The sequence below is a fragment of the Crocodylus porosus genome, unplaced genomic scaffold (genome assembly GCF_001723895.1).
Source record: "Crocodylus porosus isolate Cpor-Errol unplaced genomic scaffold, CroPor_comp1, whole genome shotgun sequence".
Lineage (NCBI taxonomy): Eukaryota > Metazoa > Chordata > Crocodylia > Crocodylidae > Crocodylus > Crocodylus porosus.
This window is the reverse complement of record NW_017728886.1, coordinates 37,676,230-37,690,182: the sequence shown is the minus strand read 5'-3', so window position 1 is coordinate 37,690,182 and position 13,953 is coordinate 37,676,230. Positions and strand designations below refer to the sequence as shown.

The 13,953-nt window shown below is 40.4% G+C and overlaps 1 protein-coding gene across 3 annotated transcripts in view; it reads right to left on the bottom strand.

The window, feature by feature from the left end:
* FAM171A1 (family with sequence similarity 171 member A1) overlaps positions 1–13,953 on the bottom strand; it is a 114,817-nt gene that overhangs the window by 22,893 nt on the left and 77,971 nt on the right. For all 3 annotated transcript variants that reach the window (XM_019532618.1, XM_019532626.1, XM_019532633.1), the window contains 2 exons: positions 9,468–9,626; positions 1,581–1,757 (listed from right to left, as the gene is read on the bottom strand). In XM_019532618.1, coding sequence (XP_019388163.1) covers positions 1,581–1,757; positions 9,468–9,626 — 336 coding nt within the window. The remainder of the gene's footprint in view (positions 1–1,580; positions 1,758–9,467; positions 9,627–13,953) is intronic.

The following is a 13,953-nucleotide window of genomic DNA, read 5'->3' as shown; positions in this document are numbered from 1 at the left end:
GGACTTGAAGATCTACAAGGTCCCTTCCGACCCTACTTCTATGATTCTATGAAAGTAACTATCAGTGAACCATGCCAGAGTTATATTTGAGACTGGAATGATCAGGCATGGACAGCCTCTTGTGGGGAAAGTGAATATGAGTCAGCCTTCCCATTCTTCCGGTGAAAAAGTAAAAACAAAACAAGCCCAAATCACAAACTAAAATAATTTTCAGGAAGAACCTGAGTAAGTGAATGTGATCGCCTCTGTGTCAACAGAAGATTCTAGTTTTCCTGACAGGAAGCCCTAAATCTCACTCCATTCAATTGGTGATGGGTTGGTAAAAGCATTCAGACGTATCATTCTGCATTACATTTCACAAGTTATTTAAAGCTATTCCCATAACATCCTGACAACTCCATCTATAATAATACAGATATTTTACAGTTAGGATTATTATTTGGGGAAAAATAAAACAAAAACCACACGCACACAGACACATGCACCCTTTAGTAAATAGAAGCAAGAGATAAGCAAAATTCTCACCATAGAAAAAACACAATGGTTTCATGCCAATTCTTCTAAGAACTTCTGCAAGATATCCTAACTTCATCGAAATCTTTCACCAGCCAGGGGCATATGATTTAATTCTTTCCAGTGATCCATGATTCTTGATTTTCCATTTTTCTTATATTTCCTAATCTCTAGCTTTCTCATCCATTCTCCTGTCTTCATCTGATGTGTTCTTCACAGACCAATTAAGTTATTCAAGGTGAAATTCATCCCTGAGCAGAGGGCCAGCTCCACTCTATGTACAATGCAAGCCTTGTTTATACCTTGAAAACATAAGGGCGAAAGAGGCAGATACCTTGTACTGATGCTCAGTACAGGAGTGAAATTCCCCCTCAGCAAAAAGCATGAAACAATTCAGTGCATTTTATGGCTTAGGTTTCTGAGGGTCCTTAATGTTTCAAAATGTTCAGATAACTTTTATATGCCCATGGTTGGTTTTGTAATTTCTATAAGTATTTCTATAAGTATAAGGGAGAACCCTATTATATTACTACTTGGCTCTTATGAAGAGCTTGTCATCTGTGAAGTTCAAAGTCATTTACTAAATTGGTATCAGTATCCCTATTTGATACATGGGGAAACAGAGAGCTGAAATGTCTTATTTAAGGTCATCCAGCAGGCCTATGGCAGAGCCAGGAATAACATTCAAATCTCCTACTCTAGTAAGCAGCATTGCTTCCCAGTCCTTAGGTGAAAAAAATTCCTGGAAAACATTGAAATAGACACTGCTGGAATGCAGTTGAGTGTTTATGCAAAAATACGGAATATTGTTAATATTCCTTTTGCAAATACTCTGAAGTTTGCATGAAATGATTTAACTAGAAACAGAGACTTTATGCAGCCAAGTTACCTTTCTAAAAACTAATCATCCAGCTTTACCAGTAACCATTGTTTCTATTTTCATATAAAGAAAGAAAGCAGATTTTTGCATGCTCTAAGGGGAACCCAATACCAACACATGAAAACCAGCAAGAAAACTAGTTTGAGAAATGAAACCACATGCAAGACAGTTACCAAGAATTGCTTACCAAATTTTTGGTCAAACTTCCATGCTGGAACATGAGCATTGTGTTTCAGGTTGCTGTTTGCTGGCAGAGGCACTGTTACATAGATGGGGCCATTCACTGGGATTGGAGTCCCGTCACTGTTGAGCAAATGAACACTGACTGCAGTAACAGGGGTAAGGTCATACCTGGTGTTATTTCCTATCAAGTGAAAAAACAACTGAATAAATATCATCCTAACATTCCAAGTTACATGTTTCTATTAAACATTATATTCTGTACTATTTGATGAAAAAATGGTCATAAAGAGAAAATAAACTTAAACTCATTTTCAGGTATTGCAAGAAAACAGACATCCCATTTTCTAAGTTTCTCAATCTAGGAGAATTCTAAAATGCAATTTCATATAGGCAAACACAGGCACACATTGGAAATAGCTTTTGATCACTACTGATCTGGACCACATAAAAACAGTGATCTAGAACCACAGGACTGTACATCAGATGTACACCAATCTCTGAAATCATCCATTCTGCACCTCAGAAACACTACAGTAAGTCATTAAAGTATCATATAGATTCATAGATGCTAGGGTCGGAAGGGACCTCAACAGATCTTCAGGTCCAAACCCCTGCATAGGCAGGAAAGAGTGCTGGGGTCAGATGACCCTAGCTAGATGCCTATCCAGCCTTCTCTTAAAGACCCCCCAAGTGAGGGGAGAGTACCACCTCCCTTGGAAGCCCATTCCAAATTTTGGCCACCCTTACTGTGAAGTTTTACCTCATATCTAGCCTAAATCTGATCTCTGTCAGTTTGTGACCATGTTCCTTGTTACCCCAAGAGGCACCCTGGTGAACAGAGCATCTCTGATCCCTTGCTGTGACCCGGTAATGAATTTGTAGGTGGTCACAAGATCACCTCTCAGCCTTCTCTTGCAGAGGCTGAAGAGGTCCAGGTCCCTTAGTCTCTCCTCATAGGACTTGTCCTGTAAGCCCCTAATCATACAAGTGGCCCTCTGGACCCTCTCGAGTCTATCAACATCCTTCTTGAAGTACGGCACCCAAAACTGGATGCAGTACTCCAACTGCGGTCTGATGAATGCCACACAGAGGGGCAGTAGCACCTCCTTGGTTCTATCTGTCATGCATCTGCTGATGCACAATAAAGTGCAGTTAGCTTTGCTGATGATTTCGTCACACTGATGACTCGTGTTCATCTTGGAGTCCACTATGACTCTGAGATCCCTTTCTGCTTCTGTGCTGCTGAGGGGGTTACTTCCAGTTACAGCCAGTAGGTGTGCTGGATATTTTTGGACTCTACATGCATCACTCTGCACTTGTCCTTGTTGTACTGCATCCTGTTTTGTACTGCCCACTTTTCTAACCTGTCCAGGTCTGCCTGCAATTGTTCCCTACCCTCCGGAGCGTGCACTTCACCCCACAATTTAGTATCATCCATAAACTTGGACAGAGTACACTTCACACCTACATCCAAGTCACTGATGAAAATATTGAAGAGTACAGGTCCAAGGGTCAAACCCTGTGGGACCCCACTACTCACATCCTTCCAGGTTGATACCGATCAGTCTACTACCACTCTCTGGGTGTGATCGCTAAGCCAATTTGCCACCCAGTAAACATCTAAGTCACAGCCTCTTAATTTATTTATGAGAATAGGATGACATACCATATCAAAGGCCTTGCTAAAGTCCAAGAAAGCGACATTCACCTCTACTCCTATGTCTAAGCATTTTGTGACTCTCTCATAAAACAAAGCTGAATTGGTCAGGCATGATTTACCTGCTATGAATCCATGCTGGTTTCCCTGCTGCATTATTTTTCCTGCTGGACTGCCACAAATATAATCCTTCATAATCTTTTCAAAGAGCTTTCCAAGGATGGAGGTGAGACTGACTGGCCTATAATTACTCAGATCCTCCTTCCTCCCGTTTTTGAAAATAGGGACCACACTGGCCCTTTCCAGTCCTCTGGGACATGACCCAAGCGCCATGAGCGCTCAAACACCCGTGCCAGTGGTTCCACTATGACACCGGCCAGTTTCTTCAGTACCCTTGGCCTCATCCGGGCCTGCTGACTTGAATACATCCAGTCCATCCAAGTGGCTCTGCACCAAGTCAGCGTTGACAGTTGGTGGGCTGATGTCTCTCATGTTCATCTAAGAGCCCATTAGGAGACTTATCTTGAGCCCTGTTCAGGAACACTGAGGCAAAAAACTCACTGAATAGCTCAGTCTTGCTCCCCATCTCTGTCACTAATTGTTCGTTCTTGTTCAGTAGGGGACCTATGCTGCCCTGCACCTTTCTTTTACTCCCTACATACCTAAAAAAAAGATTTTTTGTTGTCTTTAATTTGTGTTGCCAGCGTCAGCTTTGTAGTTGCTTTGTTTTTTCTAACTGCCTCCCTGCAATTCCAGGCCAAGTAGGTATACTCCTTCTTGGTAGCTTCCTGCAGCTTCCACCGCCTATATGCAATACAAATACAACAAATAACTGTGTCTAGTAGAGTCTGTTCAAGAATTTGGTATAGTCTGATGTATGCAGGCAGAAAGGCTGAGTTTCGTTAGATGGTAGTTACATTTACCACATAACAGCACTTAATTTACAATGAAAGCATGTTTTAGCCAGGCTAGTAAAGAACTCAATACTGTACTGAGGAATTCCTCTTCAGAGTGATGCAAGTTGTCAGCTTGTCAGAGAAATATATTTCTGTTAACAAAGCATGTCAGTACCTGATCACTTTGTTTTTGCATGTATAAATCCCCAGGGATGAGAGTTATCTTCTAAGTATTTATGCTGGATTTTATAAACATCTGAAATTTAGGTTATATATTAGACAGCTTCTAGTTCCGAATGTTGCTCTTTTTGGTGCCAGTGTCTTTGTAAACGTGATAACTAATGTGTACATGTAAAATAAATCACCCAGTGAAAAGAGGGAGTTCTGGTGAAGATTTCTTTGCCTCCTTTCTATTTATGTTAACACTTCATATAATAGTGCCAGGCTGAAAAGTTTACATTCTAAGGTGGCAAGTATATTCCTTAAATCCATTGCCTACAACAACAAGGAATGTGTTAGCCATCACCTGATCCACAAAATCTACATTTTCATATAAAAATTAAGTTTCTTGCCTGAGTTGTGAAAGCAAATTAAATGAATGCTTATGAAAGACACAACTGCTATGAATGGTCATGCATGTACAAAGATTAGAATGGGAGCAACTGCAATAAATGTCAGTTTGCATTTATTTCTTGTCATTTTTGACACCTGGTGACCTGTAAAATGCCCCAGAAAAATCTATAAGGGAAATCCATTATGACTTTGAATCCACTCTTTACAAAAGAGTCCATAGCAATAGCTGAAGTAACACCACAATTTGTGGGTATTTTATTTCATTAGAATACAGAGAGCATTGTTTCATTTGCTCAAAAGATTTGGATCTTATGAAGCCATCTTACCACTCCACAACATGAGGTTAACACAAACATTAAGCCAAGGCTCAAAAGGCTTTTTTCTTGCTCCTGTTTATAATAGACTGATTTGTGCATTACATGTTAATTGTCCCATGTTACTTTCCTAAATAGACAGGCAAGATTCCTTGAAAATCACCTACTGAATTCAAAAGGATATATTTTTTTTAGTTAAAACTGCTACGAAGCTACAATGGATGCACACCAGGCAGCAGGGTAAATATATTTAAACAATGGGAAGATATGCTCCTAAATACTACTGGTCTCCATGTAAGATAAGAACTTAGCTGAAACCAACAGCAAACTCTGTTCAGGAAGAATCTATACTTCCTACAGAAATTACTGGTGTGTCACTTCGGATTAAGTAATTTTCAAGTGCCTTTTTTGTTCTTTTTCTTAAATATGGGAATTTTAAAAAATGAAATAATCCCCAATAGCTGGTAGTCTCATCTTTTACTCAACAGCTGATAAACCTAAGGTATACTTAACAAAAATTTTAAGTGAGGAGCTTTAGATATTGAGAAATTAATACCACACTTAGAAAACATACACTCTTAACATTTCTTGAGGACAAGAAAAAAAGGCCATTTAGTATTAGTAGAAAACATTTTACCTGACCTGTAATTTTGAACCTTGTATCTTCAAACTCCTAAACCCTATTTCTTTGGATATACCTAGGTTACTTCTGCATGATGGCTAACAGCTCCCTCACACTCAGCTATAGGAGGTTTCCCTTTGAGTGGGGTGTCAAAGGGTACAAATGGGTATGCCATAAATGGGATACTGGAAATATGCATCTAAGATGCCTCTATGAGGTACAGAAGGGAATCTAGGTAAGTTATTCTGCATGGGTCCTGTTCTACAGGAGAGCCACTTTTTAGACTTGGAGATTACATCACTCCTAGCAATTAATGCTCATACAATCCTTTCTTATTAATTATTATTTGTATTACCATTGGGCCAAGAGTCCTTGTCATAGACCAGGATCCCCTGTGAAACATACTGGACAAAAATGGTTTCTGTTCCAAAGAGACAACAGGTAGATGCAGACAGACAGAGGAGTTACAAAGAAATGATAGCTGCCTGCAGATGTTTAAAAAAAAAAAAAAAAGTGCTTTACCAGAAGCAGCAGCGCGTTACTTCAACCCAGCTCTGCAGCATCTGTCAAGACTGGCACTTCAGCAGGGCTTTTAGTTAAAGCCAATTCATTTAGCTATTAAATAAAAGTGCCAAAAAAGCCCCACTAAAGCACATGATCTCTACAGACTCTGCAGAGGCGGCTGGAAGTAACACGCTGCCTCTTTTGGGCATGCATGGGGCTTAGCATGGGAATGCGCACAGTTTAAAGTAAAGCACTGTTTTTTGTTGTTGTTTTTTTTAAACGTCGGCAAGCACCCAATGAGACAATTAGTAGACAGCTTGAAAGGCAGTGGTCGCAGAAAGCTGTTGTCGAGCATTTTATTCATTCATGGCAAAGAAGAATTCTAAGAGAAATGTGTAAACAGAAATGAAACTGCCCAACTGTGAGAAGTGGCATAAGAGATGTCTATATGAAAGAAGATGTCTATATGAAAATTTAACTATTCCGTGACACAGGCTGGCATCTTGAATAGTTTAGGAAAGTGGACAATACTTGTTAATGAATGAGAGAGCCACTAGACTGCAAGGGGCCTGGAAAGTGAAGCCTGTTGTGATAAAGAGGAAGCTAGTGGAGGGATGCAAGAGATGGATGACACTGGCTGCATCTACATGAGACACTGACTCATTACAGTATGGGACAACAGCCCCAGGCACTGCCATTGTGGAGGGAGGAGGAGCAAAAGTAGCCCCATCTCTTCTCCTGCAATCAACATGGTGGAAGCTGATGCTGTCCTAGGAGTCACGTGGCTGCCCCAGACACAGAGCTCTGCTGCTTTGCCTCTGCTCCTGAGCATCAGCGTCTCCTCCCTTTGTGAAGTCACTCCAAGTGTACATTTGCTGCCCAAAGATGACCATAGTCAACTGTGTTAAAGGCAGCCAAAAAGTTAAAGGGAAAGAATAGCAAGCAATTGTTCCAAGGTCTGGCTAAAAGGAGGTAATCAGATCTTCTGTCAAGAATGGTTTCAGCAGAGACCAAGGACCAGATGCCAGACTGGAAAGAGCCTTGGATGGAACTGGAGGGGGGGAACTACAGATAGTTGCTGGAGACAGGGGCGGTATGGCAGTAGCAACTGGGGTCAATTAGGAGGGGAAAAGCAAAGATACTTGAGACTACAACATATCTGAGAAGGGAAGGAACTAGGGGTGGGCAAGACATTAAAGATTACTATATTTATTGTAATCTGAGACAAGGTTCTCCCACCCCTCACAACAATCCCCATAGGGGAAAAAGAAAACCTCATTTTAGTTTTGAGTATCTGCCTGGAGCAGGTGGAAGCTTAGCTCTGCCTGTGGCCCTTGGCTTGGAGATGAACCTGGAGCTTGCCCCAGGCCAGGGTGGCTTATGTGGCAGAGGAGCTTACAGAAGGAAGAATGTGGGGGAAACTGCACAGTGGATGGAGGCAATGTTCCTTCTAAGGTGTAGCGATCCATGAGCGCCCCGCTTCAGTCCGTGAGCACGCTGCTTTGGTCCATTCCCAAATTGGTCTGCTTCCCCCTTTAATCTTTAATATTACACTGTGTACCAGATGCATTCTTTAATATTCGTCTCAGTCTATTTATTATCTTATTAGATGTCTTTCTTTAAAGGCCCAATTCTGCTTTTAATTTGCATTGTTGTAAATAATAGAAGAAACTAGCTGTAATACCCACATGCTACCTTGTAATTATGTCGATGTGGCCAAGATTAAGACTTAATTAATACTTAAATATGGGCAAGCATTTGAGTTCTCTGTCTTCAGTTACCAAAGAGCTGACTTTGTCTCCAGTACCTGTTACATGAAGTGTGTACCTCCCTGTCATGTCTCTCAGACCCACACGCAGGCTACGCTCTGCTGGCTCCCCGCTTCCGCGCCTCACTGCAGCCTTCAAAAGCGGCGCGGCACCGCGTGCGTCCTGCCACTGGGCGGGTCCGGAGCAAGGCACGTGGCATCGCTGTCAAAGGCTGCAGCGAGGCGCGGAGGCAGGGAGCAGGCCCATGGGGCTGCTGGGCTTTGGCGCGGGAGCTGTGGGGCTTGCAGCACAGGGATGGAAGCGAAGTTTAGGGTGAAGCCAGTGGGTCTCAGGGCAAAGCTTGTCTGAAGGGGCCGGGGACCGGAGCAGGTCCCTGCAGCCAGTGGAGCCTGTGCAGTGCCCAGCTTGGTCCCTGCCCCTGCCTTGCCTTGGGGAGGAGCCGCTGCCTGCTCCGCGCTGCAGGCATCAGGGCCCGGCCCCTTAAATTCCAAGTTGTCTTGGACTTAGGTAAATACAGTAATATAAGGAATGAAGGAAGAGTTTGCAAGAGGGAGTTCAGGAGAGAAGATAAGGTTGGCTCCTTGGGGCAAACAGAAGGGTGAAAGGAGAGCAGACAAATTACTGTGTTCACACGAAGGAATGGGGCTGGGGGGAATTGTATTTTGTCAGTTATTTATGAAAATGTTGGCAAGATCACTCACATATACCGTATGCACTTGAGACAATATTTAAAATATCCTCTATTAACAAGCAGAAATAACTGTAGCCTGAGAAGACTAAGCTAGAAAAGGAAAGATAGCAGCAGGTGATTCAATTTAAGATTTAACATGTAATAAGGCTTTGAGTTCAATGTCTTGTGGAGATTATGTTTTTTGTAAGAAGTTTTTATATTTTTTCTCGTTGTAGTGAAACAATCTGTATGGCTTTTTGTTTAAGTGGGATCCAAAATTATTCTGTATTTACCAAGACTATTGAAACAACTCTTTGTTGGAGCATCAGCACAATGTACAATGTTAAATCCCCAGAACGTGGGCATTTTACATACTTCCAGACAAAAGAATAATTAGGGATGACTAATTCTGCAGCTTCTAAGGAACAAATTCTCTTCCACCCTTCCCACACATCAAGGTTTTATTTTTTATTAAAACGGAATAAAAATGTAGAACTTAAAAAAAAAAACCCACTCAAATTGACACACTTGAAGACAGGTCACCAAAGGAGAAGTGCAAGACAAAGTTATTTTTTCCACCAAGATTGATGCATACCAAACTTTTTTTCTGTAGGGATTATGCGAAAGGGAGAAGACGACTTCATTATCCATATGGATTTAGCCCTTGACTCCCATACAGAGACTGCCAAAAAGAGGGCCAATTAGGGCCATCTGCACAGGCATGTTGTCAGGTTGACACCTGCCTGCTGGGCCTAGGATTTTGACAGAAGTGCAGCTCCCATATTATCAGAATTAAAGATGAGTTTGTTTGTGGAGGCAGAAACAAATAGTTGGTAAAAAATATCTCTCTCTCCCCACAACCAGTATAAAAAATACTCAAAGTTACCTGTTCCATTTCCATCTGATCCTTGTAGATATGGAAAACGGTCTACTTCCCAAGGTGAACTGGCTGAAGTTAGAAATGCTGTCAGATCACTATAGCTGGTGTTCTCTGGCAACGTAAGGGCTCTTCTTTGAAACTGAACTCGAGGCTGGCCCCGTGCACCTATGAAAATTTAGAAATGACATTATATCTAATATGACATTATATTCAGTGAGCATAGCCTGTTCATGATTTCATAACAGGGGGGCCCAAACTGTGGCACACAAGCCATCTCTGGGGGGTACATGAAAGAAATTGTGGTATGGCAGATTTAATTTTCATTCTAATAATCATTCGCATTTAAGAGGTTAAAATATAAAACATATGTTGGTAGGGGTATGCAGGCAGCTGGTAAAACTGGAAGGGAATACACAAAAAGAAAAAGTCTGTAAATCTCTATTTTATAGATATATTAAACTGCCCTTTAAAAATGCACTTAAGAGACACAGAGAACCTTCCTATGAGATATGGTCTCTTAAGAACTACAAGTCCCAGAGTTCCTTAATTCATGCTGGTATTTTCTGTGTATTTGCAGAAGTCAACAGGGCAGCCAGTTGGCTGCAGGAGAGGGAACAAGCGCAAGCAAGCAGAGACACTGATCCCAGGAAGAGTGGGAGCAAGTAGTGAGGGTGAAGCAAATGATGACTTTTTTAATTTTAATGAAGATCAGAACCAGCAGCCCAGGGCCCAAGAAGTTGAGCATTACTTCTCATCTGTGAGAAACTTATCTGAGATGTCACCTATTAAAAAAAAAGAAGCTATTAATCTGTTATAACACAAGCATTCCCTCATCTGCCCATGCAGAGCAATTGTTCAGTAGTGGGGGCTTAGTTTTGCAAGACAGAAGAGGAAAATTGTCAGGTGTAAATTTTAAAATGTAGCTTTTGCTGAAGTTCAATAAGCACATTTAAACCGTTTCTGCTATGCAACTGAACATTCTTTTTCTCATTTAAACTGATTTTCTCATTTCAGTCTAATTTTGATTTTCAGACACTTTCATTATTTCTAATTCAGATGTATTTCATACCCTTTTGTTACCTTTTAAGCAATAAAAATTGTAACACCACAAGTTTTCTGTGGAAACAGCTTTCATTTGTCACCTGGCTATGAATATCTCCTTTCTGTTATTTTGGTATACCTATATGATGCATTGACTTTTACAAAGTACTTCACATGGAGAGGGTGAGAAGGATCTAACATTACATAGGTATTGGTAAATTGTTATTCTGAAAACTGTATGACAAGTATAATGTTGTTTTCAGGTAAAGCAGGGTGAATTCCAAGTAAATTAGTGTGCTTCTGTGGGCTTATGAAAAAGAAACACGCTCATTGCATTTGAAAATGAAAAATGATGCTAAGAGGCAATTCACCGTGTTTCACGCATTTCTCATGAATCAACTTAACTTTTAACTAGTTACTCTCTTTTTAACTTACCTTTTAACTAGTTGAAGGTGGAAAAATTTAACTTTTAACTTAACTCAAGTTAATTTTAAAGGCTGCTAATGTTTAACTTCAACTAGTTACATTTTTCTTAAACTTTTCCCATGACCACATAAAAGGCAATCACTTAGTAGGCCAGGACTGTCTACTGATAGTTTCAATTAATTTGATTCTGAATTCCCTATTTTCTTTTGCTTTTAAAGCCTTGATCTATTCATGGGTGCTGAGTACGCAGATGCCCGAGGGCTCTGGCCCCCCTCAGGAAGAGGGTTGTCAACTGAAATGCATAAAACTTTCCATGTGTCCATCATTTTAGCCTGTCCCCCTGCAAAAATAAAAGTTGGCACCTATGGATCCAGTTACCACCTCGTGCTATAATACCATAAGTTTGGCAAGGACTGTGCTATGACAGCCACTGGCTGGTCAAATAATTGTGCACAACACTATTCAGTATAATTTGTTGAGGGAAAAAAACTGAGGATTATGATGCACGTAACAAAAATAAATATGAGTAAGACTATTGTAACTAGTTTTATCCAAACAAATTTAGCTATATGAATAGCACTTTGGTTGCTGATTTCTGAAGGGTTTTAGATAGCAGACAATGTGCTATAGTTAAGAGACAGCAAATAAAACACTGATCTGGAACTCAGGAGACTGGAATCTTTTCCCAACTCTGCCTCTGACTTGCTAGGGGAATTTGGATGTGTCATTTCACCTCTGATTTGTTTTTTCAATCCATCACATGGGAATAGGATTGTGCTTGCATCCTTTGTGAAGTGCTTTGAGATCTACTGATGAAGAACAATATGAGACTAGATGGCAGCTTTAGGAGCTCTGCAGGCAATGAATCACTATTCTGTTTGGAGGAGGAAGCCCAGAATTCAAACTGCTTTGCCAATGATTTGCTATAGATAAACACGATCTGGTCACTCAGGGTGAAAAATCACCAGTGGTAAGGCGGGTTAGTTCAGGAACTACCCTACCACTGGAGTCATGCAAAAGGCCTGTGCTAAACATCACTGTTGAAGGAACCGCATCTCTTCTGTACCACAGTATAGGTCAACATAGCCTTACAGAAGTAAGTGCAATGAGGGGCAGACTGCTAAGAATTCACATTGATCTATTGACCATCACACCCTGAGAAGAGCCAACAGGTACAATAGTGCTAATCACTGGCTCAGGCTCGGGTGAAATTGAATTTCCTATTTCTGCAGGTCGTCAGTACAACCCCAGATTGCTAGACTGTGTGTAAGATTTCATCTTTATCTTTTTATGTCAGCACGTAAATTATTAACCACCAATTACATTTTCTACAACATCAGCACTCACGAACCGAAGGTTTTCTATCACATGATTTAAGGGAGGTTAGTATAGTAGTTTTTATGTTAGTTTCCTATAAACATCTGGTTTATGAAAACAATAGCTGTTTTTGATAGATTCTCACCACTAAGAACAAAACCCTATCTGCTAGCCCCTGACACAACATACAAATGAAGATTTAAATCAAAAGCTATTCTCAAGGGCTCTTTGATATTCAAATGGATACACCCAAAGCCCACACAAGGTTAAGGGTCGAACAACTCTGTTCTTACTGTAAATTATGACTGTCAAGTTCCAAGATGCCCACATAGGATAGCTGGATTTTTTTTCCACCATCCTATTTCAGAAGTTTCATGTTGGTGTCAAGTCAACAGAAAAATGAGCCGGGGTTAGGATTCAGGCTCCTTATTATTTTACAACTGCTTACGTCACCAACCAGGAGACTAGTCCTGTCTATTTCCCTGAATTATTTTTCAGAAAGTCTTATTACAAAGATGCATAAAATCCCACATAACAAAAGCAATACCTCCAGACAAAAACTGCAACACACTTAAAACATATGTATCCAATGGTTTAGCTTTCATTTGTTTGCCAAGCAATACAATGATGATCATATACATTAAACTTATATTTGTGTAATATAATTTAATGAATACTTTGAAGGTTTCCTTTTCTGATTCTGAAATAAAAGATCTAATAGTGTTTATAACATGTTGAAATAACTGAAGTAGTCTCTTAAAACAAACAGGATCCTTAAATGCTTAATATAGCAGTCTGAAAACGTATTTCTGGAATGGGAAGAAATCTCTCGCAGCCAGTTTCCAAGCCTAAATGGAAAACAACATTACAGACTAAATAAATTAACTACAATGAACTCAAGGGAAGACTTATATCCCTAATGCTTTGCAATATAGTAGCTGCTGAACCTCAGGGACAGATCTGTTCAAACTTTCAGGAATGCTCGCCTCAACCGCAGGGTTTCATATGTCCCTAAAGGATAAGTATCCATAATAACAAACAAATAGAAAAGAAACCCTGCTAACAAGCAACAAAGAAAGCAAAAACTAGGATTGTCTCTCTCTAAACAGTTCATTGTAAAAACTGCAACATTTTTGGCTGTTTGTGGGTATAAGGTTAATTATTCAAGTTGCCAAATACCAATATAATAATTCTGAAGACCCATGTAATTAAGAATTTAAAACAAAATGGTTCTTGTTGAACCAATTAGCACATTAATTTACTGGGAAGCCCTGCAATTTTCATTTAAGAAAACTAGGTGTTTAATAGTCTTTCAGGGAAGAGTGCTGTCGACTTGTCATACACAGAAACTATATTTCTGAAAGAAGTAAAAATAGTGAACCTCAGTTCTCTCAAACAATAAAGATAAAGTCAATACAAATGCAGATCTTCTGGCTAAGCCACAGGACTGACGAATTAAGGATGCTGGGAAACCAGCAGGCAGTAAGCAAAGTAATTTAAAATACACTAACTACCCCACACTCCCTTGTTCATGGATGATGTTTTAGTGCACATGTATGAATTGTCTAAATCAGGGTTGCTCAACTTGTGCCTTGCAGGTCAAATAGGGCCTGAGAAGCTCTCCATGGATCGAGAAATCTGGTGGCAGCAGAGAAGTGGCAATAAATATGGCCACCCTCCTCCAATGCACTCCATAGCAGGTTAGGGC